The sequence below is a fragment of the Sceloporus occidentalis genome, unplaced genomic scaffold, assembly GCF_023333645.1.
Source record: "Sceloporus occidentalis isolate IW3139 unplaced genomic scaffold, rSceOcc1.0.p SCAF_3, whole genome shotgun sequence".
Taxonomy (NCBI): Eukaryota; Metazoa; Chordata; class Lepidosauria; order Squamata; family Phrynosomatidae; genus Sceloporus; species Sceloporus occidentalis.
This window is the reverse complement of record NW_028316983.1, coordinates 135,158,928-135,183,629: the sequence shown is the minus strand read 5'-3', so window position 1 is coordinate 135,183,629 and position 24,702 is coordinate 135,158,928. Positions and strand designations below refer to the sequence as shown.

General features: G+C 40.3%; 1 protein-coding gene and 1 long non-coding RNA gene across 4 annotated transcripts in view; one reads left to right on the top strand and one right to left on the bottom strand.

Annotated features, from left to right (window-relative positions):
* The window catches only part of ADAMTS16 (ADAM metallopeptidase with thrombospondin type 1 motif 16), a 92,839-nt gene extending 83,220 nt beyond the window's left edge, over positions 1-9,619 (top strand). The window contains exons 21-23 of the mRNA XM_089516395.1: positions 2,704-2,922; positions 7,285-7,432; positions 9,496-9,619. Of these exons, the coding sequence (XP_089372521.1) occupies positions 2,704-2,922; positions 7,285-7,432; positions 9,496-9,611 (483 nt within the window). The 3' untranslated portion in view covers positions 9,612-9,619. The remainder of the gene's footprint in view (positions 1-2,703; positions 2,923-7,284; positions 7,433-9,495) is intronic.
* A 271-nt stretch (positions 9,620-9,890) lies between these two features.
* Positions 9,891-24,702, bottom strand: part of LOC149316853 (uncharacterized) — a 29,705-nt gene continuing 14,893 nt past the window's right edge. For 2 of the 3 annotated variants that reach the window (XR_016280539.1, XR_016280538.1), the window contains 5 exons: positions 24,276-24,354; positions 21,465-21,527; positions 20,959-21,079; positions 14,987-15,214; positions 9,891-9,966 (listed from right to left, as the gene is read on the bottom strand). This is a non-coding gene — a long non-coding RNA (uncharacterized LOC149316853). The remainder of the gene's footprint in view (positions 9,967-14,986; positions 15,215-20,958; positions 21,080-21,464; positions 21,528-24,275; positions 24,355-24,702) is intronic. The other variant, XR_016280540.1, reaches the window with a different exon arrangement.

The window sequence follows — 24,702 nt, the reverse complement described above, 5'->3', positions numbered from 1 at the left end:
TCCCCTTCCTCCCAATTTCATCTTTGCTAAAACTAACTGTTGGCTTGTTCACTTATTAGCAACCTTCTAATTTTCTTCTTTCCCTTGGTTAATATCTATAACCTTTTCACCTCACCCTTACCTTGTTGTTTTCTCTCTAAATTCTTGGGTTATGTACATTTCCTTTAATCTGTACATCCTGATAGTTACTACTTTTTTTTAAAAGGCTTTATTTTGTCATCATACTTCAAAATATTTATCTAAGGGCCCATTCACATTACAAAAAACATCGGTTCTGAAACCGATTCAATCACGTGAAGTTCCTACTCACCCCGAATCTCACACAAGCGAATCCGGGGCTTGCACACCCGTTCCGTGTTAAATGGCCCCTAGCGCGGGTCTTTTGAAATCGGCGCAAATGCCGTTTCTTTTTAAAAACCCCGGGTCCTGGGAATGAGAACTTTGGCCTCGATCACGATCGAGGCAAATTGAGGGAGGGATTTAGGTCAGAGGGTGGGCAAAGGGCAAGGCATTTCCTCCCCTCATCGGAGGGGAGGGGGAGGAGGAAAGAGCCCTGGGAAGAAGGGAGCAAGGGAAGGCATTCTTTAGGAGCCTCTTTTCCCTGCATCCCCTGCCCAAAGCCCTCTTTTCCCTGCATCCCCTGCCCAAAGCCCTCTTTTCCCTGCATCCTCTGCCCAAAGCCCTCTGTCACTGGGCATTCCTTCCCTTGCAGGAGGAAAAAATTCAGGTCACTAACGGAGCTCACGTCAGGCAACCCCCCCCCTTTTCAAATTCAAACCATTTTTTTTTTTTTGAGCAACTATGCGCATTGTTTATATTCCAGAGGCAGATGGAGCCAGGCTTGCAGTTTATATCTTTGGATTTCCTTGCTTTCTGCAGAGGCGGAAGCTACAAATGTTGCAAACAATGTTACATTTTTAACATTTTTTTTTGAGCGAACATGCGCATGGTTTATATTCCAGAGGCAGATGGAGCTAGGCTTGCACTTGGATATCCTTGGATCTCCTTGCTTTCTGCAGAGGGAGAAGCTACAAATGTTGCAAACAATCAATGTTACATTTTTAACAATTTTTTTTGAGCAACTATGCGAATGATTTGTCTTCTTGAGCAGATACAGCAAGGGAAGCAAAGGTAAAGCTAATGTTGCTTTTAAAAGCATAAAAAAAAATGCATGGCAATCCCATCCTTTGCCTGGGACAGGGGCAGATCTGACCCAAAAGCCCACAGGTTTATAAAAAAAGAGAGAGAGAGAGAGAGAGAGAGGCATCTCTCTCCCTGCTTCAGCCACTGAAACCCCTGTGCCTGGCTCTTTAAAAAGGGAGGACACTTCCCCCGATGCCCTGCAAACGTCACCATGACAATAGCTTGATTGGCAGCAGCCACCTCCAGAATGCATTCGATTTCTGTCAAAATGCATTCGATTTCAAATTTGTAGTGGGCACTTGCTAACGGAGCGATTCGGGGGAGGGGCATCCGGATCAGCCCAGTTCCTTCCAGGTCTTTTAGACCAGTATGAATGGGGCCTAAATTACATTTTTATTTCTTTTATTTATGTTGTTTATTCCTCATAAACTTTTGTCCATCTGTTTACACAATACCTTAACATTGGTTCGCACACCACTTCCCATTCAGTTGCGGTCTTATATTTTATTAATATTGTCAATCTGGCCATTTCTATAATGTCTAATGCTTAAAAGACAATTACAATCAAGCCCAGATTTTATTTTAAAATATAGTCCACTGCTGAATGTTTAGGTGCTTCCAAATGAGATTTTTTTTTATCTTGCAGTGACCTTAAACATAAAATTTTGCAGGTCAAACAACATAGATTGCTAATGCTTCCCATTTTCCCAATGTTTCTTCTTTATCTTTCATTACTGCAAAAATTCATCAAGAAGGAAAAGATGGAATACCTTTGGTATTCCCATAATGCCTTGATTTTTCTGCCTTTTTGTTTCCCATTTCTCATTTCACATCAGCCATTCAGTGTGAAACCACTCTTAATCCTGCCCATGGATATGCAATGGTTCATGGAGATGTTGATCAGACCAAGTTCTGAAGTAGACCAAATGTACAGTGGTACCCCGGGATACGAATGCGCCGCCTTACGAAATTTCCGGGTTACGAAAAAAATCCATTCAAAAACATTTTTCCGGGTTACGAAGGTTATTTCGGGTTACGAAAAAAAATTTGGTGCTTTTCGGCGCGATTTCACACGGAATCGTGGCTTTCGCTATTAGCGCCTAAGGGCATTTCGGCTAGCGAAAGTTTCCGGGTTACGAAAGCGGCGGCGGAACGAATTAATTTCGTAACCCGGGGTACCACTGTACAGTTCTGGGGAGATTGTTAAGGATAAAATAGAACAAGGCAGGGAATATTGCAACAACAACACCACTTTTGCTACAGTGGACCCTGTTGCAGCACTCTTAATCTGTATCCTCTTCTTGGGAACCACATGCAAGGAACACTACATGTTGGATGCATCCTTGGGCATAAGGGGAAAAGATAAGCACCAGTACACCTAGAGAGAGGGTGTGAATAATTGAACCATCTGTTTCAGTTTTCTGTTTTGTTGGTTATAAATACAATTGCTGCTTCCTTACTGGGTGGCAAATGCTTGAAAGAAGCAAAATGCCTTAGACACTGAACCCAGCTCTGCAGAGCTGTTAATGTATTGTCATTCCACTATCTTTTCTTTTCTAGTGTTCTGTGACATGTGGAAAGGGAATACAAAGGAGAACGCTGAATTGTGCAGAAAAGTATGTTTCTGGGAAGTATAGAGAACTTGCTCCTCGGAAGTGTTTCCACCTACAAAAACCAAATGCTGAGCTGGAAAAAGTGTGCCTCTTAAGCCCATGTCCTGGGCACACTGCATATTCATCAGTAAATCAGGGCAGCTGGTTTTCATCTTCTTGGTCTCAGGTAAGGAACAGGGCTTTGAAATGGTTTTAAGTTTCCTGTCAGACCCCATCCATCATGCTTCTTTCAAACAGTGTCCCTCCTGCCCTGGCTTTACATTGCTGCTTTGGTCCTTTACTCACAGAATGTTGATGTAGACAATTGGCTGGTGTATGAGTTATGAACTGGGATTTTTATATCCTCCCCTGTAACTGTAGAATTTCAGGTTACTTAGAGAAAATGATTAAGTGGAGAGTTAGATGAGACAAAAGAAAAATACTCCTTTGTACAGTAGATAAGTAACTTACTGAAATTGCTACCATGAGCTTAGATAGCTTTTAAAAGGAGCAGGAAAATTCGTGATAGATAGGTTTGTCAGCAGCTATTAGCTACAGTGACTACATTTAAGCTTTATATTCAGAGACAAGGTGCCATACCTGATGTTGGAGACAAAGAGCATGGGAGAGGTGCTGCTGTACCCATACCCTCTTGTATTAGGAGGCATGTGGTTGACTACTTTTAGAAACACTCTGCAGAACTTAATAGATTCTTAATCGGATATGGAAAGCTTTTTCATAAAATTCTTACCTCTGGTATAGACTTACTAGGAGACCTTAGGCAGTCCTCTGTCTCTTAACCTCCACACACCTCAGCTTACAGTGGGGATAGTTAGTTTGTGGCCTTCCAGATTCTGTTGGTTTGTAAGTCGTATCAGCCCTACCTGTATAGGCAGTGATAGGGATCATGAGAGCAGAGCTTGGAGAATACACTTTTTTGAACTACCAGAATCTCCCAGCCACTATGATTTTCAGACAAATGCTGGCTGGGAACTTCTGGGAATTCAGTGTAAAAACAAGTTACTTTTCCAAATGTTGCATGGGAAATACAATCCAAGTACATCTGAGGCAGGCTATAAATTGTCCTCCTGGGTTTCACAGAATGGGGGGAAATCTGGAACTCTAAATAGTAGCTATAAGGATTTATAAAATTATGTATTAAGGATTCATAGCCTCAACTATAATAGAACTGTACAGAAGTGTTGATTTATCATTCAGTGATTCAGCAATCAGTCTGCTCTAACTGGGACTAGTAGATTTAGGTCAAAAACCTTATGTACATAAACCCCATCTAAAAATGGTATCTATGTGTGACTATGGTATTTGTCTTATATGTGAATAGCATGAAGGCCATGGTTTTGAAGGTAAGAAAAATAATCAAGAGTTAATGGAAAACAGTACTGTTGACTTTGCAAAGCACTTTTGCTGCCTTTTTGCATATTAAGATGCCTAATGAGTTTAATGATGTTTCCAGGAAATAACTTTGTAGGGAGAAGATCTTTAGTTTAAATTAATATGGATCAAGTCTGCGTACTGTAAAACACTGTTATACATCGGTCTGTTACCAACAGTTATCTCTGAGAGATTCTATGTATTCAAGAGATAGGAACCAACAAGTTCCTGGCACTTAGCACAGTTTTAGGTTACATATTAATATGTTGTTAGTGCTTAGTTGCTTGTAAGCATTTTCACACTGTCAGCCATGTTACTTGAGAGGACTGTAAAGATACAATGGCTTGATGCCCACAGAGATTTATTCTTGGGTTGGCTGCACCATTTGCCAATCTGATTCTGAGCAGGCTGCTTAAATATATTATTATATTGTATTTGAATAATTGTTCTGAAGCTTTCAAATGAATAGGAGAATATGACTATATAAGCAAGAGAGAGAAAACGAGTGGGTGTATATGTGGGTGTATCACAGATTATTGTGAGTGTGTAAGAGAACATACACACACACACACACACACACACACACACACAACCCGCACCAAGGAACATAATATAGTAGATAAGCACAGTGATGCAAATAACCAGTACAAAACTCACATGGAACACTTCTGTGGCAACCAGCAAGAATGGCTAATTGGGCCAGGATCCACATGGAGGGCAGGCCACTGGAGAGGCTGTCCTTGTCCTACTCACTCCCTTCCATCCAATAGATTTTCCTGATAGCAATGCACAGTTAGTTCTCAGTAACACACATGTAACTGTAAGAAGCAAATCTAGCATGCTGGAATTGCCATCCTTTATTATTTTTTAAACACAGCATCCATATGGCACTATTTCAATATCATTGACTTCAAGTGTATGGTGCATTTCCCTCATGTTCTGTTTTTTACAAATCTGATATTTAATCTGTCCAGTGCAGACAAAGTGCTATTAAGGCTTGCAGGTGAATTTAAGTGAAACATCTATCTCTTTTTATTTCCCATTCTCCCTCCTCGTCTTCCTCCTCCTCCACCAGGTTTTAGTCAGTTTCATGGTTTCCTAGTAAGCCTATGTGGAGGATGAGGAAATAACTACTTCTTGAGTAGCTGACTCTGACTTGGCCCCAGTCAGCTATATTCCCAGCATTCAAGCACTCTTTATAATTTTATAATGCTATTTTTAAAAAGTGTGTTGAGAGAAAGAGAGACACAAAATCAGTAATTAAAGACTTCCCACTCACTCTGAGAAATACCTGGGGCTGACCTGACCTGAGTCAACTCACAGAGAGGCAATTCAAGGGGAAACTGGTTGCTATTCCCTCTGGCCTGAATCAGTAGGGAACTGTAAACCTGGATGAGTATGAAACCAATATACTTGTCTTGCTGGAAATTGCTGGTGAAGGCAACTTCCTTGTGAGTGGATGTTATAGAAGGATCTTGGCCATAAGGAAGGGCACAATTAGTTAATACAGTGCAGTATTATGTGCACTGTTAATACGGTGCAGTATTAAGTGCACTGTGGCTTGTGGACAACATTTTAGTTCTCCTTCAGGGAAAAGTAGTTCCTAATCAGCAGTAAAGGCTCATAGTATAAAATATCTGAGATACAGAAGGTATCCAAATGAAGCAAATAGTTTACTGTGGTGTCCACATTTAAATATATAATTCACAGGATGTGTACACAACCACCCAAAGTTAACAACTACCATCAATGTGGTCTAATGCTATCAGCAGCACCTTTCCCTTTGCACAATAAAAGAGACAATTTAAATTGGAAGTGAGTGCAGTCATGTCTTTGGGACATGTGTTTTGCCATTCTTATGTTCTCTTCACATGTTGGCAGTGGTCTTCATGTGCATGCACAAGATCTCTCTCAGTGGGACTTATTTCTCACTGGACAATCCCACAAGTAGTAAGACTAGGGATATATCCACACTGCAGAATTATAGCAGTCTGACACTTCTTTAATTGCCATGGCTCTATCCTACAGGATCCTGGATATGTAGTTTGGTGTGGCACCAGAACTTTGTGTCAAAGAAGACTAAATACTCCACAAAACTAAAAATTCCAGGATTCCATAGCAGTTAAAGTGGTGTCAAGCTGCTGTAATTCTGCAGTGCAGATACACTCTGAAATTGCAATCCTTTTATGTATCTAGTTAGGGTTAAACCCCACTGAAGTCAATAGGACTTATTTCTGTATTGCATTGTACTGTATAAGCCTTCATACTTCAGACAGCATGACCAGTGATCAGGGATTATAGAATCAGTAGCTCAAAAGATCAGGAAAGCACCAACTTGCTTACATCTGCTTAATTGTCTTGAGATGTCTTTAATTGGGTTATGAACTTTAATTGGTTTATGAAAGATGAGCTTGCAACTTTAAGCTCTTAAACTATGGCTTTCTTACACTAAGATACTAGCTCTGAAATCACAGAGGTGCTCATGAAGAAAGAGATTAGACACCTAAGCCTGCATTCAGCCACAGTTTACGTGGCCATAAATTGCATCTAATCCAGTGCCTCAGTGTTAGCATGCATAGGATTGGGCTGCCTACAAAAGAACTTTAGTGAGTATTTGACATGATCCAAAAAAAGTAGGCAGTTGCCTCGAATACTGCACAGATCTCTTTATTAGAGATATATTACTGAAATTAGCAGGAACTGCGGTCTTGCCATTAACTACTCCACTTACATATGCATATTACATATTACATATTATTCTTCCTTAAGAAGAAGAGCCCTCCCTCCATGGCTTCTGACTCAATTTGGCCTGGGTCGGAGTGAAAAGGCAAGCCCAATGCCACCAGGCCTATTCTTAAGAAGCAGACCCCTCCCTCCAGTCCATCTGCCATGGTCCAGGCCTCAGAGGGAGAGAAGAACTGCTGGACCTGATCCCCTTCCCCACCATCATTCCCTTCTTCTCCTTTTGTGTCATGTCTTTTTAGATTGTAAGCCTGAGGGCAGGCTATTAAAAATAATAATAATTGTAAGCCACTCTGATAGCCTTTAGGGCTGAAGAGCGGGTTGTAAATGCCATAATAAACATATTAATACTTCGAGATGGCTTACCTTTTAAAAAGTGCTTAGATTCATCTCTTAAATCTGCTTTGCCCTGCAGTGCTCAGCAACCTGTGGAGGTGGCATGCAAGTGCGGTCTGTTCAGTGCCTAGCAAATGGACAGTCAGCCACTGGATGTCTCTTGCATCAGAAGCCTATTGCCTCACAAGCTTGTAATACCAACTTCTGTCCCCTCCCTGAAAAAAAAGGTATATTTTCTTTCTTCTTCTTTTTCTTTCCAGATTTCTATCTTTGCCTTTAAAATTTTTAATCTAAGAATGCTATCTGAACAGGCTAGCTGATGTTAAGGAATCATGGAATCATAGAGTTGGAAGAGACCGCAAGGGCCATCCAGTCCAACCCCCTGCCATGCAGGAAATCCAAATCAAAGCATCCCCGACATATGGCCATCCAGCCTCTGTTTAAAAACCTCTAAAGAAGAAGATTCCACTACACTCTGAGGGAGTTGGTTCCACTTTCAAACAGCCCTTACTGTCAGGAAGTTCCTCCTAATGTTGAGGTGGAATTCTTTTCCTGGAGCTTGGATCCATTGCTCCGGGTCCTAGTCTCTGGAGCAGCAGAAAACAAGCTAGCTCCCTCCTCAATATGACATCCCTTTTAGTATTTAAACAGGGCTATCATATCACCTCTTAACATTGTCTTCTCCAGGCTAAACATCCCCAGCTCCCTAAGTCGTTCCTCATAGGACATGGTTTCCAGACCCTTCACCATTTTGATCGCCCTCCTTTGGACACGCTCCAATTTCTCAACATCCTTTTTAAATTGTGGTGCCCAGAACTGGACACAATATTCCAGGATATTGCATGTATTCAGCTAAAGACATTTAACTGATGCAGCATCACTTTGGACCTTAAAACGTAAATCCAGCCATGGCAGGCACAGCATACACACACATCATGATTTCATTCACATTTGCTCACATTTATGTTGTGCTATGTATAGAGCAGAGAGAACCTCTCCTTCCTGCTAAGCAGCAGAAGAAAATCTGCCCAGCCTCTGGATGGTTGAAGGCTGCATCTCTCTCCCTAGATAGTGTGGCTTTTTCTCTGATATTCAACATGGCGGCCCCGAGAACTGAACTCTGTTAAGATGTGGTGGCCATCCTTGGAGGATCAGCCTGCCTGCCTGGGAAGGAGATTTTTAGAAGGCCTGAATCCACTAACAGTCAGATGAATTCATGGATCCCTCAGGCTCCTACAGTCATGCCTTGTGAGGCAGAATGATTTAGGACTGCCAGCTGTGAAGGAGATGTTCACAAGCAAGAACTGCACAATTCAGGAGCTATACTGTGTTGAGGAACTTTAGCTCAGTCCAAGTGGTTAAGTGGGGAAAACTTTCCAACAATGATTTGAAAAGTGTCAAAATGATTCATAATGTGACTGTCTAAAGCAAGAAAAATGAGTTGAATGCTTTGTCTCTCAAGAACATCTTTCAAAACCTTAAAAGTCCTTTTAGAATTTGCCTGATAGGTTAGGATTTACATGTAGTGCGGAATCAGGACCACACACAGAACATCATATGTCACTGGTGGTCAAAGAGAAGAGAGGGGGATGTGATCAAATCCTCTGCTGTCCTGAGTACAAAAGGAGATGAAGGGTCATGAGCACTGGAAATATATACATTCTGGATGTACACATGCATGTATACTGCATGAAATGTGTAGACCAAATCAAGCTATCTTGTGGAATTCTCTGTCAAATTGAAAATGTTCTGAGCTTTGACATCCTTAATGTTTTCTGCAGCAGCATGATTGGGAGTTCAGGAAAAGTGTATTTTGAGTGTAAAGAAGTACATATATAAATCAGAATCCCCTTTAGTTCTGTGTCCAGCATTTCAACCCTGCCCATGGACAATGAACCAATTTACTGAGCAGTGAATCAGTGAACCAATGTACTGAACAGTGATTTAGTAGTTTGCCTTGTCCTGTCCCCCATGCTTTGGGTTTTTCCCTTCTATATTTTAAAGTCTTGTATGAACATTTATTCAATTAAATGTACTTTTACACCTTTAAAAATAAATATGGAAAATCAATTTTAAAAAGTTAGGGGGGAAAAGAGAGAAGGAGTGGGTTAGTGACCTACTGGTTCCATAGCAATCAGTGCTATATTGAGCAGCTTCTATGAAAAACATATCAGAAGACTGCATGTTTGACCAACACAGAGTGTGTGTGCTCATTAAGAAAATTATTTTTATGTCTTTCACTGTTAGTAGTATAATAGTGTCTAAACTATTTTTTTTAATTTTTCCCCAGATGCCTTCTGTAAGGATTACTTTTATTGGTGCCACTTGGTTCCCCAGCATGGTGTTTGCAATCATAGTTTCTATGGAAAACAATGCTGCAGGTCTTGCATAAACTCAAATTTGTGAGAACTGATCTAAAATATAAAGAAAGCAAAATGATCTGTGTCTCCTAACTTGGGGCTGTGCCCAATAAACAAAGGAGTCTCAAGAGTTTGTTCTGAAACTTAATTCTTCATTAATCAATCAGCCCAGATACAAAAGTGTAGTCAAAAACTACTCAGATAGGTGTGATGCCTCAAATGTCCTTTTCAGTAATCTGATGTGACCCACTTAGCTGCTTGCAGGTGGGTGTCCTGTTCTTCTGATGTGTGGACAGAAATGGGTCTTCAGGAACGTGCTTTTACCCCAAAACTGTGAGTATTCCAAAAGGGAAAAGTGATCCTTAGGGATGCCACTGAAGAGCTGCCTGGAAGAGGAGCATCTGCAAAAAGCAACAGAGTTATTAGCTGAGCATGAGAGAGGACTTTTTTTTTTCTTTTTACCTCAATTATCATCATTAAATAACAATTCTGGCATTTTCTACTAGAAAGATTTCTGGTGTGAACACCCTTGAAATCACTGGGATCAGAAAAAGAGGATTAGTGCATGGGAGCATTTCCATGGGGCACACCATGGGTTGTACCCAAAATATTTATTGCATTTTACTGATGTTCGTGTTCAGTTCCCAGTCATTTCATGGGACTGCTTGCAGGAGGTGAAGTCCTCCATGGCTTATTGCTGCTCTCCTGCAGCTAAATGCCAATGACAGAATCTGTGAACACCCTGTGGAAATGAATACTGTAACTGATTACAGCAATTGAAATGTACTTGAGGCACTTTTGCCAATAAATGAACTTAAACTGCTTTAGGTAGAGCTGTAGCTTTTATCAAATATTGGGGAGGAAGGGAGACAAAAACCTCAGGGTGCCCTTTCTCTTTTTCAACATCTGGAAGATAATGAAATCTCTTTATGGGTTTTTTTTTTTTTTTGGTTTTTTTTCATCTGAGTGATCTTATTTAAATGTCCTTGTTTTATGCTTTACTGTTAAGTATAAAAGGTGTTCTGCCATCAGTGTTACTCAAGTGGCTGATTATACCAAAACTATGTTGTTTGCATTTAAACATATGGTACTACCATGTTAGATTCCAGCACTATAGTAGCATAATAAACCTATGAAATGTTTTTTTTCTTTTTTCTTTTTCCATTGTTTTTGCATTGTAATTGTTATTCAGGGCAAATAGAAAATGTTTTGCAAACTTCAAAGCAGCACTGAATGCTTTCATTGGCTGGAATTCTAGCCCAATTGGTTCTAGTTAGAGTAAAACCACTGAATCCATTCTTGATTGGGGAATCAAACTTTACAGAAAACCCACTGTGACTAATAACAGGATTTTGGCCATTAGACAATATGTATGTTCTGCAATTGTACAAAAGCTTAGAAATATATTTATATAGTACTGAACATATTGATTCCTGAGAATTTCAGCTTTCATTCAACAAAGAAAGCGCCAGAACAGAAGGCCCTTAAAAGACCCTTTAGGGCATTATCAGCATGCGGCGTTTATATGCCACATGATCTGATGATGCCCTAAAGTTGCCCAGAAGCTGGGGGCCTGCCCAGACATGGGTGGTTTCAAGATGCTCCAGTGGCATGGAATTTGGAAACCACCATGGGGGTGTAGCACAGTCACTAAAGGCGGTTTTTCCATGACCCAAAAAGGAGTGGATCTTTGCTGCTTCTTTTTGGGCTGCCTTCAAGGCAGATTGGGGCGTTGCCACGGCCCCAGTCCATCTTCTCGCTGGTCTCTTTTGCCCCTCGGTTTCTAGCCCTTATGTCTGTAAAATACCCCTAAATATATATGGGCTTTTCTTGCCACAGTCTCAAATACCAGAGCAATAGAGGTAAGGTATTAATCAGGCTTTGGTTCTTTTCACAGTCCTTACTCCACACAATTAATAAAAAACAAATGCATTTTGCCAATTTGTACTTTTTGCAAAATTGATATGGGTCATAACATCTGGGGGGGGGGGGGGGGGATGCAGAATTTTTCACTTTTGTTTTATCAGAGTGTGAATCACCCTGGCTAAAAATGTGTGTTGCAGTTAACAGCATTGGTGCTTCCTTAAGATTTTTGGTGCTGCCAATTCAAATGGGAATCTTGACTATTTATATTATCTGAAACTTAATAAATTTTTATTTGTTTCTGTAATGTGATATTTATTTACTTGGTGATATTTGGAGATAACTTGGAAGTGCATATCTCACAATACTATTTCTGATGTTTATACTTGGTTGTCAGTTTTTATTTTATCAATTTCTTGTCACGTGTACTACAAACATGTTTTAACTCATGTTTTGGGGAGCATTCATTAAGAAGATAGGTTGGTGGAAACATTTTACAGATCCTTTTGCTATGTCCCATTAGTAAAGCAAACATTATGAGAAGCATTATATATAAAGCAAGTTTCTGGGTATTTAATAAAGAATATGGAAATTTTCTGTATTAAAATCCATACATTCTCAAGCTTCACTGCATGAAACCTCAAGATCATTTGGACAACATCTGAATAATTTTGTTTCTCATGTTATCTATTTAGACAAATCCTTCCTTTGCATGTGCACATGCCTGTTAAATAGGAAGGTCTAGCTCTTAGGGAATTAAGAAAGCCATTGTGGCATAGTGGTTTGAGCACTGGACTGTGACTCGAGACCAGGATTCAAATCCCCACTCAGCCACAGGTGACCTTGGACAAGTCATGTTTCTCAGCTTCAGAGGAAGGCAAAGGGAAACCCTTCTGAACAAATCTTGCCAAGAAAATGTCATGCTAGGTTCACCTTAGGGTTACCATAGGTTGCAAAGATCTGGAAGGCACCCAGTATGCGCAGGTGTGCACACATTTTTGTTTGTGGTTTTGTTTCTGTATAACTGCAAAACTCTGATCAGTTTGTGTTCTAACAGCTGATTATGCTGGTGTATATTCTTTATAATGTCCATAGCTGAAGTGCACAGCATCATCCAGGAGCTCCTCAGTGTAGCTTTCTCTCCCACCCCTGGTTATTGATCTGCTACAGATTGTGGCTGTTCTTGAAGACCTAGAGAAGGCAGCTGCTAAGGGTGCTAGACAGCCAGACCATGTCCAGGTACATCATTGAAGTGTTCTACTTAGCAATGGCAAATAAGTATCCAGCTAAGTGCACCTTCAGTCTACAGAACAGATGGAGGAAACAAGCCAGTTCCAGGTCATACACAGGGTTTAGTCAAAGCAGAAGCATTCAAGGCCCAAACATGTAAAGCTGTCCTGAACAGGAGCCAAAGCTGATAATGGAGTCAACAGTAATTCAAGGTATACACTGACATTCAAAGATCCACAAAGCAAGACACAGCAGATAAAGTCAAAAGGAAGTGTTACAGCTGATTGTTTGTAGCAACAGAGTAGCCTTGACTGAGTTAATTTATAGCCATCTGTAAATTATCCCAGCTGCCCTAATTAGCTTAGTCCTTTTAAAGTAGACCAGCAGGTTTTCTGTTCCTTTGCAATTAATACAAAAGAAACATTTGGTTATTTATGCTCAAAGGAGACCTTGGCAGAGGCCTCTGGCTGTAGGATTCCCAAAATACCAGAATCTGGATATTTTGGAACACAAGAAGTTAATATATTTGCAGGGTGGGTGTCATTTGGCACCTGCATAATGTTTTGGGCGGTGTGACTTTTGCAGCCTGATTCATGGTCCTCCCAGAGCTCAAGAAGAGCCTTATGTGTACCAATGGCTATTTAGAGCTACAGGTTGAGTCTCTCTTATACAGAATTCCAAAATCGGAAATACTCAGAAACCAAAAACTTTTTTCATCGGTTGTTGAGGTGCTGACACCTTTGTGGTTCAGTGTACACAACCTTTGTTTCATACACAAAATTATTTAAAATATTATATAAAAGTATCTTCAAGCTATGTGTATAAGATCTATATGAAACATAAATGAATTTTGTTTTTACACCTGGATCCTATCTCCAAGATACCTCATTATGTATGGATATGCAAATACAGGTATTCCAAAATCCAAAAAAATGTTTTCCAAAATCCAGAACATTTATGGTCACAACCATATACAGGATGAGAGACTCATCCTGTATATTTGCTGATTCTAATTTGCATATGTGATTGTTGCACTGACTTTACAAGGCTGGAGTTTACTTGCTTTGGTTTTTCTTAAGCTCTTACCTCTGTATAGCTGACTCCATTGTTGTCTTTAAGGTAAGGGACAGGCTTGAAACCTCACAAAACCCATAACATATTGTCTCTATGACAATGTTGCACAAGCTGTTGTGGGTACCAACATAGGTCCATATAAGTAGTCAATCAAAACGTTGGCTTTGAGACTGACTTTTGTATCTGTGCTTCAAGGATATAGACAGACTTTCTCCATTTTTGCTCCAGATAAATATTTCAGGGGAAAATACCACAATAGCTGGAACATCTGGTTTGCTTGTTTTTTTATTAAAGATGCCATAGAAAGACCCACCATTTTTTATTACAAAAGAAGTGTTGTTACATGCTTTCAAGTTGTCCCCAACTTATAGTGACCCCAAAGCAAACCTATATTTTTCTGGGGTTGAGTGTGTGGCTTGCCCAAAGTCATCCAGTCAGTTTCCACAGCTGAGTAAGGAATCAAACCCTAGTCTTAAGAGGTTTAGTTTAATGCTCAAATAGCTACTCCACGCTGGCTGTCACAGAAGTAATGCAAGGTGAAAGAGAGTGCCCAATCTTTTCCCTCCACAACTTTCCCCAAAACTGAGCTATAATCACATACTGGAGCTACTAGCTTGGTATCAAAATACAGACACAATGAGACACCTGTACTTTCCCCTACAATGGCACAAACTGCATCTTTGTAAAGGGGCATTTTGATTTGGAACAAGACCTGACCATTATTTTCCCAATGTTTCTCTAATCAAAAGCACTGCTTGCTTCTCAAGCTAAAAGTTAAATATCAACAAATCAGTCACAGATCTCCCGTGTAAGATCTGTTTTGAGACACAGATTGATGCTAAGAGGAGATTATATGCAATATGTTTTTTGTTTGTTTGTTTTTACAGAACTACCAAAGTGATGGTGATACATGTAAAAATGAAACATCCCCATAATGAGAGCGGATTTGGCTAGAGTAAAGCTAGCCAAACAACTGATAGGGAATACACATCTTTAAGAAGAAATTATTTCTGCTTTTCCAGTCTTCTGTATTACTTAACACATCATTCTTTCAACACTATAAAGCTTTCTGTCTGCTGATCTGCAAGCCAAGCTTAACATAATTTGCACTTTCCTAATGTGGTTTTGGATTAGTTCAAAAAGAACATTACCTCTTGGAAATCTTTGGGAAAGTATTTTGGTATAGCAACAGTAGCAGCAACATTAGTGGCTTGGAGAACATTTGTCAGATCCAAATTGACCCCAAAGATTCACCTTTATTCTCAGCTAGTTCAAAACCTTTATTGAAGGCAGGAGCTTTCATGATTCTTAATTTGTTCCTATGTAAATCTCTGACTCATCCACCACAGTATCAGGGCTTGGCAGTGCAAACCTTTTCTCCAGCTGAGGAATTTTGCTGTTCTCATCATTTTCTGGTCACTTCAGGTCCTGTCCCTGGTTATTAACTTTGGCATTGCATAATAGCTATGCTGATGGCTGGGTCTGGGGAGTGGAAAGCATATACGTATTTATCCCATTGTCTGTCCCATTGTCTGTACTGAACAAATATTTCCACTTCTCCCCATACCCATTCCCATGAATCTAAAGTCTTTGCAATCAAAGAATCAAAATATTTTGCTGTAGTCAGGATGTGCCTAGAAACTTTTTTTTCTGAATGAGTCAGGGGGGATGGGCTTTATTGACAGAGCCTTAACAATCATTTCTAAAACAACTTTTTAAAAATTAGGAAGAATAACCTGAAATGCAAATTAAAACATATTTTAACAAATATCCAAGCTGAAAAACATGGTGCTTTATCCAAGATTTATTTTTTTTAAAAAGAACCAAACTAGCCCTGCTATGTGGAAAAAGCAAGGACCTCCAACCAGTTTAAAATTGAACATGATTGTGTCCGAAGTTCATTTTTCTGCTTTCTTTGGTAACGGCCTTCAGAAAAGCAGGATATGGGGCTCTGGTACATGGAGCATGTACCCAACTCTGGCTCTGTTTGAACTCCCAGGTTCTTCCATTGTGATGCAGACATCTTGCACATGAGCAACTTTGGCAGCATGGCATGCTTCCTAACATTTAAGGTCAGCTATTTTGGTCATACACCTGACCTCTTTCAGTCTGATTTCCCCCAGCTCCATTTTATTGCTGGCTGACTGCTTTACATGACATCTTTTTAGGGCCTGGCATTTCCGTTTGTCAGCAGAACGATTGAATGCATGGCTGAATGTTTCTCCAGCTATGGCTGGTAGTGAACCACTGGAACTTCAATGATGAGCCATAGTTGGTTCCCCAAACACTTGTAGATATTACTGTAATGAGGGTGGGGGAAAAGGTCTTCTCTAGGAGCAGGAACTGAGGAGGCCTGGAGTGATGGGGCCATAGAAACTCTTTTACAGAGGCAAATTTTAGCAGTCTGTGAAGAAATATCTCAAAGCATGGCTAGTCATGTCATATAGGCCTGTTTTGGCAGCCCCATTGAGGTGGAGGGCAGGAAGACAGATGAAGGCAGTGATTGGTGTCTGAATGGTGCAACAAGTTCTTAAGTTTTGGCCCTGAGTAGACATCATTTTGATGGTGCTCTCCACACAGTGCAGTGTTTGAGTTTGACAAGGTTTGAAAGGAACCCATAGAAGTAGGAGGACTCATTAAAAGCAAAAAGCAAAAGAAGAAACCATGTAGGTTTTCATGTGTTCACTTTGTGAAGGGCAGCTAATGCCAGAAAACACCTACCTTGTTTCACCCTAGGAACTGATTGTGACAGTGGTAAAGTTTCTAGTAATGGCTGGATAATCTAATCAGTGTTACAAAGAGGAAGGTGAATCTCCTTTTACCACTGGCTGAGGGTAGCTCTCTTTGGCCTGTTACAGACTGCCAAAATAAAGCTGCTTCAGGTCTCTTTGGAGGTATGCTGTTTAAATGATGCATGCATCCTAAGAATCTGGAAGCTGCACCAAAGCTGCACTCCGGTGCTTAGGAATGGAGTGTGGCTTTGGCGCGACCTCTGGACTCTTAGGACCCATGCATCATTTAAAGCATACCTCCAAAGAGACCCGAAGCAGCTTTATTTTGGCAGTCTGTAGCAGGCCTTAGCCATGTGAGATTGCCCTCCTCAAGCAGAGGATTCAGGGGAGAGATTTTCCCCAGGAACTGGGGGAGGGGGTAAATAAACCCATTGAAGAGTGAAAGGGTTTAAGATGTGTGTGTTTTTCCTCCATGTGATCAAATATTTCTTCATCTAAGTCCATCTAGCTAGCTTATCTTGGACAATTAACCCTTCTTTATCTGTCTTGGTAGCATCTCACTTCTGGTATAACATCATGCCCTTATATTACTCAATAGAATTTATTGTGGGAGCTCATATTACAGTTATGGCTTATGTCTCAGTGGCACTTTTTCTAAAGCACACAGGGTTGTAGCAATAATGAACACTATTCTCATGCACATAAATTGAAGCCATCACATTATTACATACTACCCATCCATTTGTTCTTGCAGGTGGAAGACAAGATTCTCACAGTTTAGTGGATCCATCTCATGCTCTGAGTTCTAACCTGGTGAGGATGCCACCATGGGAGTTTTGAGTCTCTTGTAATGAGGAGACTAGCTCTTTGAGATTATTCCCTTAGCAAAACATGGCCTGAAATGTGATCCTTCCTTAGGAAATGGCTGATACAGGATTGCCAGTCTGTCTGTTTTACTTTAAAGCCGCACAATATGCTTGTGTTTCAACCAAACCGTAAAGGTTGTTTTGAATGGGCGACTAGTGATTCCTCCAAGTTCCCTAAAACAGCCACAAGAATGACTTGCTTTCCTAATATTATATTTAGCAGGAGTATCCTCTGTCTGTCTGGTCTATAATAATCTGAGGTAGATTCCATATTCAGGAGTGATGTCACTGAGGTTATAGCAGTCTCTCTGGCCAGTGCCTCCCTAGAGCAGACTTTTTATTGTAGGCCTGGGCTTAGGTGTGGTAGCAACCCTAGCCCTACAGTCTCTGTTTCCTTTTTCTCTCCCAGACAGTTACATGAGACATACCACATGATTTCTGTCAGACCTGAGCTCACAGACGATCTCCTTTCACCCTGGAAGACATTCAGGCTGAGCTTCCTGCTGGTCATCTTTCACACTCTCCAAATTATATAGCATTACATACATACAGGCAGGAGGTGCTGGGGGAAATACTTGGAAAGCCAAGAGGTGCATGGTTCCCTCTGCCTTTGAAACATCCAACAGTGATGCTGACTCCAGTTGTAAATATGTGATAGGCAATTAGGAGAGTATTTCTCTCCTAGACAGAGCAGAGAGCACTGTCATAGGAGACCCTGACCCACATTCATAATGCACAATTTCTGCAGCTAGAATTTAACTCCTGGTCACAGTCAGACAAGAATTATGCCCTGTCATTTTGTTCACAGTCTGTTCAGTATTATTTTTAGTGCAGGAACAAATATTAAATGTAAACGTCAGCCCTGAAGCATTTGTCCATTTGGATTCAAGCAAATTTCACATTGGAACTGAAAGTCTAATTTCCATAGCTTACATTGCTCTTTTGAAGTTTCAGACCCCCAGCCCTCTCCTTCTCTTTCTTTCTGTTTCATACACACAAATGTACACATAACCTTGCCATCCTGACTATTGCAGTGGAAGATTTAAAACAATATGAATAATATCTCACAAATGTTCAAAACATCTCAATCCTGTGAACTCGCTTGTAACATAGGTCTGTTACTGTTGTTCCCATGGTGATACCTGATGAATGCTTCTGACAAAGCAGACTTAAAGTCTATTAAAGCTTATGCTATCAATGTCTTTCTCTCAGTTAGTCTGAAAGATGCTACAAGATCCTGTTGCATGTTATTTTCATATTCCAAATAGGAATAGGGAGACAGCTATGCCTTAAGGAATACTCACACACCCACTAAAAAATGCGTTCCAACCCATTTTTACATCCTCTGCAGTCCTTCAAAGGCATCAAAGGGGATCCATCCACATAGAAAAATAAAGGGCCACCAACTTGAGGGCAAAATGACATAAATTTGCGTAGTGCTATACTGTAATGGGCAAAGGTGAGAGCCCCGGAGCCATCTCAGAACAATGGTCAATCTGCGACCCAGCTGGTTGCACTTTGATCTATGGATAACTAAACAGACAGAGTTTTGTACAAAAGAAACATCTTCAAATTGTAAAGACCTCTGAGACATATCCAACTTGGAGGAAGGCACAAGCTCACCCACTCTCAATGCCCCAAAGAAGGCAGTGACAAAAGCCGCCTTAAAGTCCCATATCTGTAACATAGGGATAATATTAATAATTTTCCTGTTATATAAGGCTGTGCAAGATTGCATCATGAAAGTGTTGTTGAAACATACTAGCCAGAAAGGGGATATAGGGGGGCTGCCTGAGTGGCCTGAGGGAATCAGCACACCAGGGAGAAGAACCATCACTACCGCCTCAGAGAAGAGAGATCTGCAGCTGCTCTTACCATCAGCTTGTTATGGCTTCTCTTCTTTGAGAACTGCTTCTTTCTGAACTGCCTGCCTGCCTGCTAACTGTCTGTGTACCTTCAGGAGCAAGCTCTACGTTCCCAGGTACTGAGCCATTGTTACCCTACACTGCCCCCAAACTCAAATAGTTTTTGCAGCAACCAGTAGCATCACTAGGAGTGCAGGGGGTAACACCCCAGAGGAGGGGTGACACTGCTTGGTCCGTCCTCCCTCTTTGGAGGATACCAAGAGCCCACTGTAATAGGGAATTGGTCAAGGCAGTAGACATGATTGCTCCTAAGCATCTCCTCCCATGAACTGGAGTCAAGTGAACCCACTGGCTCACTAGGGAGCTGGCACTGATGAAATGGATGGGACAGAGGGCTTGCTCCTCACCATAAACTTGGTGGGTGAGGACATGAGACAGAGACTTGTTTGTGGCTGCTGCCAGGCAGTGCAACACCCTTCTGCCAGAAGTCCAGTTGGAGCCTCTTGACTCACTCACATGAAGATGTTTTTATTCAGGCATGGGTTTTAGATTTAATATGTAGCTGTTTCTACCAATTTTAAAAAAAGAACTTATAGTTGTGAATGCTCCCACACACACTCATAATGAACATGGTGGCAGTTCTGCCAGCACATCCATCCAACATAGCTATGGTCCTGGCATAATCTGAATACAAGATTCCTTTGTCTAGAGAATAGAAACAATGGAGCCAATGTAATAACTGATGTGTGACATTAATTATTGGAATTATTGCTCACCACTTGTCATTAGATCATCTGAACAATGTTTCTAAGCCCACACCTGTTTCTTTGCATTGAGAATAGCTACTGCTTTAGATCATTCCAGGTGGCAAAAACTGATGCATGATGCAGAACAGGCCAGCTACTATTCTCCACAGGAAGAGCCAGTTTTTTCAACCTCCAACAGTCAGATGGCTTAAACCTCAGATTTTGAACAATAATGAACTGTCTTTTATTTCATAAACAGGTTTGCTTTACCATTAAAATTGTTTCTAATCCCTCATTTTTGTCCTTAAAGGTATCCTTTACATTACCAGTGGGCCCTTATTAGTTAACATAGACATGTTGTATGAAATTGTGTTGTTCATTTCAAAGAGATTGCTGAGTTGGGGGGGGGGGGAGTCATGGAATTCATCAAACTGCAGGATTCCTTAAAAATCCAGGACGAATAATGGGTGGATACTGGAATCATTCAATAAGGACTTGCTTTATCATCAACTTGATTTTTACTGCATGTCAGAACTCCTTTCTGTTCTGTTGTGTTAAGCAGTGGCCCCAAACTTTGAAAAGGTTCTCATCTCTGAAAAAATGATTGAGTAAGGGGATTTAAGTAAATTTAGCAGGTGAAGTGATGGGGGATTTAGTATTTATCTACACCATACTGTAATGTCATTTTGACAATACAGCAGTGCTGGACACACAATACAGCATTTGGATGATACAGTCGTTCAAGGGAGTGTACTAAATCACTCTAGCAGAAAAATGTAAATCCCTTACCAAATTACAAGTCCTAGGATTCCATGGGGTCAAGAAATAATAATAATAATAATAATAATAATAATAATAATAAATTTTATATTTCCTGCCTCTCCCTGCAGATCGAGGTGGGATTACAGCAATAAAAACATTACAACAATAAAAGCTACAATATCAAATAAAATAAATTCAATAAAACAGTAACACCACTACCAATACATTGACTAAATCGTCATCTAAAATACATACCATTACGAATGGAGGTAGAGCATTTTTTGACTCTCTTATAACAGATTGGGTGGATAGGCCCATGTTGTAAGATCTAACCCCATGTTGTCCTAATCATATGTAAACAAAAGGCTGACCATGCCTGTGAAATATAAAAATTAATTTCTCTTACCACCACATAACTACAACCACCTCCCAAACATATGAGATTAACAAGGTCTAAAAGGAATCCTAGTGAACGTGGTCACAGCCACATGCTGTTCAGTCACATAACAGAGAGAAGAAATCAAGCCACATGGAAACAGACAGATGCTAAAATACTTACCTGGATCTTGCTTTGGCAACTTCTATTTAATTAACTTTGTGTTTCTGTTTTGTTTCGGAGGTCCCATGTGGGGTTGGCCAGTGATTAGGTTTCAGATCTGCAGGTGTCTCCTGATGCATCAGATCTCCCCTCCCATCCCTGAAAAGTAAACCCAATTAAAGTGATGATCCCTCAAGACTCCACAAGGCAAGGCCTTCCATACCTGGAGATGAAAAATGATCCACTTGACAAGTCTGTCATATGAGCTCCAGATCCTTCGGAGTGTCTTCTCATAGAGACATTCAGCAGCAGCAGGAGCAGCAGCAGCAGCAGCAGCCAGTTATTGCAAAAATGACATCAGAGAGGTTAAATGTTGTGAATATATCATAAATACTTAAAAGTCTGCCTTTCTATGAACCACAGCTAAGGTAGTTAACAGCAACAACATAAAAACAAAAACAAAATAATAGGAAAATGTCACACTCAGAAATGTAATTTCATTATAAGCAAGAGAGAAAATGCTTATTTTGCATTCTTGGCAATGGAGTGAAGTATGCATTGCTGGGGAAAATAGATTATTTGATTAATTTCATGGCCATTGGTTATTAATATTGTTGGGGTTTTTTTTAATCCATCAGTTTCCAAAATCCTAAATCTGTGAAGGCAGACCCACAGGACATAATTAAAGCAAGGAAAGAGAAGAATTAGTGCTTCCTTTGTCTACCATAGAGAGAAAGATTATATCCTAATTAGGGATTCTGGGATAACATCATAATCTTACTTATGACAGCAACAGCAGATGCTTCTACTACCTCATGAAGTACATGAACCATACAGATAACCCCAAACTGCATTACATATATGAATGTAGCCCTAGAGAAAAATACAGAGTAGAGTAGTGGAACAAAGTTTGGCACATAACCTAGCAGTTGGCTGCCATCATTTTATCTGCTTATCACTGACCAAGTGTAAATCACTAAATTTGCCATGATAAATAATTTGATATATTTTTATGCAAAATATATATAGTTGACCCTTCATTTTTGCAGGGGATCCGCTGCGGACCCCCTCCCCCACGTAAATGAAGGCTAATGCATATTCAAGCATCATAGGCTTGAATGGGGCACTTCCTTGTGCACACGCACTATTGGAGATAGCGGAGGTCGCCCTTCTGGGGATATTCAAGGGCGTGAATCCCAGATCCGCAAGGTAGGAGGGGTGACTGTATATAAAAAAATCTGCAGCAGAATCTGAAGAGTGAAGAGGAAAGAAAAGAAAATATTTTAAAAAGTGCAGAAAACCCAGAGGCACCAGGGATTTTCCTTAATTGCTGTGATTAGACTCCTTCTGGGGGAATAGCTTCTACTGCAGCAGGAGAAGGCCCAGGGAAACATATACAGGAAAGCAATCTAGTTCTTAGACTGCACAATTAATGCAATTTGACTTTAACTGTCATGGCTCAGTGCTATGGAATACTGGGATTTGTACTTTTATGAGAAATTTAACCTTCACTGTCAGAAATCTGGTGCCACAACAAACTACAAATCCCAATATTCCATAGAATAATGCCATGACAGTTAAAGCAGTGTTACATTATATTAATTCTGCAATTAATATCAATACAGACTTAGAGAAAGAAACTTCAGCAGTGAGCCTTTCATAAACAAAAAAATCAATCCTGTTGGCCTGCCATTTCTGGAATAATAAGTGTTTATAAAAAGATGGTGATATAGGATTGAATTACAACCCTGCATTGAGCTGGAAAAGCTGATTCCCCCTCTCTTCACACTTTCCCACCTCAAGCAATTGTTAGTTGTTTTTTTCTCCTGATATGGATGACTATATGGAGTACTGCTGCCTATATATCCCTATAAATACCTGCCTGAGAAATAAGACCTGCAGGAGGACCCCCTGCTTCATGTCCTACCAGTGTGACAATGTGGGGAAGACCTTCCTGCTTATGGTTCCCTGGTGATACCATCTGCACATCTGAATTTGTTGATGTTCTTCCCCCAGTTTTCATACCTCCTTAGTCCAACTCTAATGTGACTTTCCCATTGATATGCTCTGCATATAAATTAAACAAGGTGATAGAATGATAGAATGCAACTTTGTCTGACCCCTTGCCATTTGGAAACCATTCTGTTTCTCCATTTCATGGCCTGGCAGTGGCCTCTTGTTCAAAGCACTGACTACATATTAGGACAATCGGATGTGTGGCACACCCTTTTAAAACCATATTTTCTCATGATCCACAAGCAAAGGCTTTGCTATAATCTATGAAGATACAAAAGATACTTTGCTGATTTAGAACGTCCTAAATCCAGCATTTTATTTTATGTTATTTGGTTTATGATGTCAGGTTGTGACCCAGAAAACTGCACTTTAGAAAAATGATCAGTGCAACAAGAGGTGAGGCAGTTCTAGCCCTCTCACCTGTGATCTGTGGCCCAGGCAGGACATATGAAAGAGCCACGGAAGAATCAGGAAAGAAAATCCATGGTGGCTTTTTTGCCCCCTTTCATCGTGTTTCTGCCCAAATATCTGGAATTCAACATGATAATTCTATGCCTGGCTGAAATTCATTCATTACATCTATACATAAAATAAGGCAACTAGTTATTAGTTAGGGTATTGTGTTTTGCAATACATATACAAAAATCAAATTACTGCCATCTTTCTGTTTGTCTTGAATATAGTACTGTTTTGCTTGTAGAAAAAATATCCTCTTACAGGACATGCTGCAACCCCCCCCCCCCCAAAAAAAAAAACCCCACCACCCTCTTACTTCGGCAGAATTTTGTGAATTGCAGCTGTCATCTCTTAACTTCAGAGTTTTGGTGATGAAGAGAATAAACTTTGAGACCAAGAGCTCAAATGTTATTCTTTGCCTAGCAATAAATGAAGCGTCCTGTAATTTATTTATTTCAATCAATGCTTTTTATTAGACAGTCAGACTCATAAATTCAACTGTAGACATTCCTCTTCTCAGTGGGAGTAAAATACAGAAGGTTATTAAAAGCCAATCCATTACCTTTTCAAGAATTCTTAATAATCACTTCTGTGATGTTGCTTCTACAAATACCATTAATCTTTTTACGCAGTGTCGTGCACTGTGAAGAAGAAAGAGAATAGTGAAAGCAGAAAGAACATGAACATAAAGTAGTATCCTAGGGCTTTTTTCTTAAATACTAATTGGCATACATTGCTATGATTTTGTAAGTTTAAGGGATCAGAAAAGAACACATTAATGGTGCAAGCCAAATATGGCTGGGCACACTCTTTGTAAGGTAAACTACCTACCAGTAATAGATTACTGTGGGAACTAGGGGTGCATCTACACTGTAGATATAATGCAGTTTGACACCACTGTAAGTGACGTAGCTCATGTCACTGTAAGTGATGTAATTTTTAGCACTGTCTGCCAAAGGGTGTTGGTGCCTCACAAAACTACAAATCTA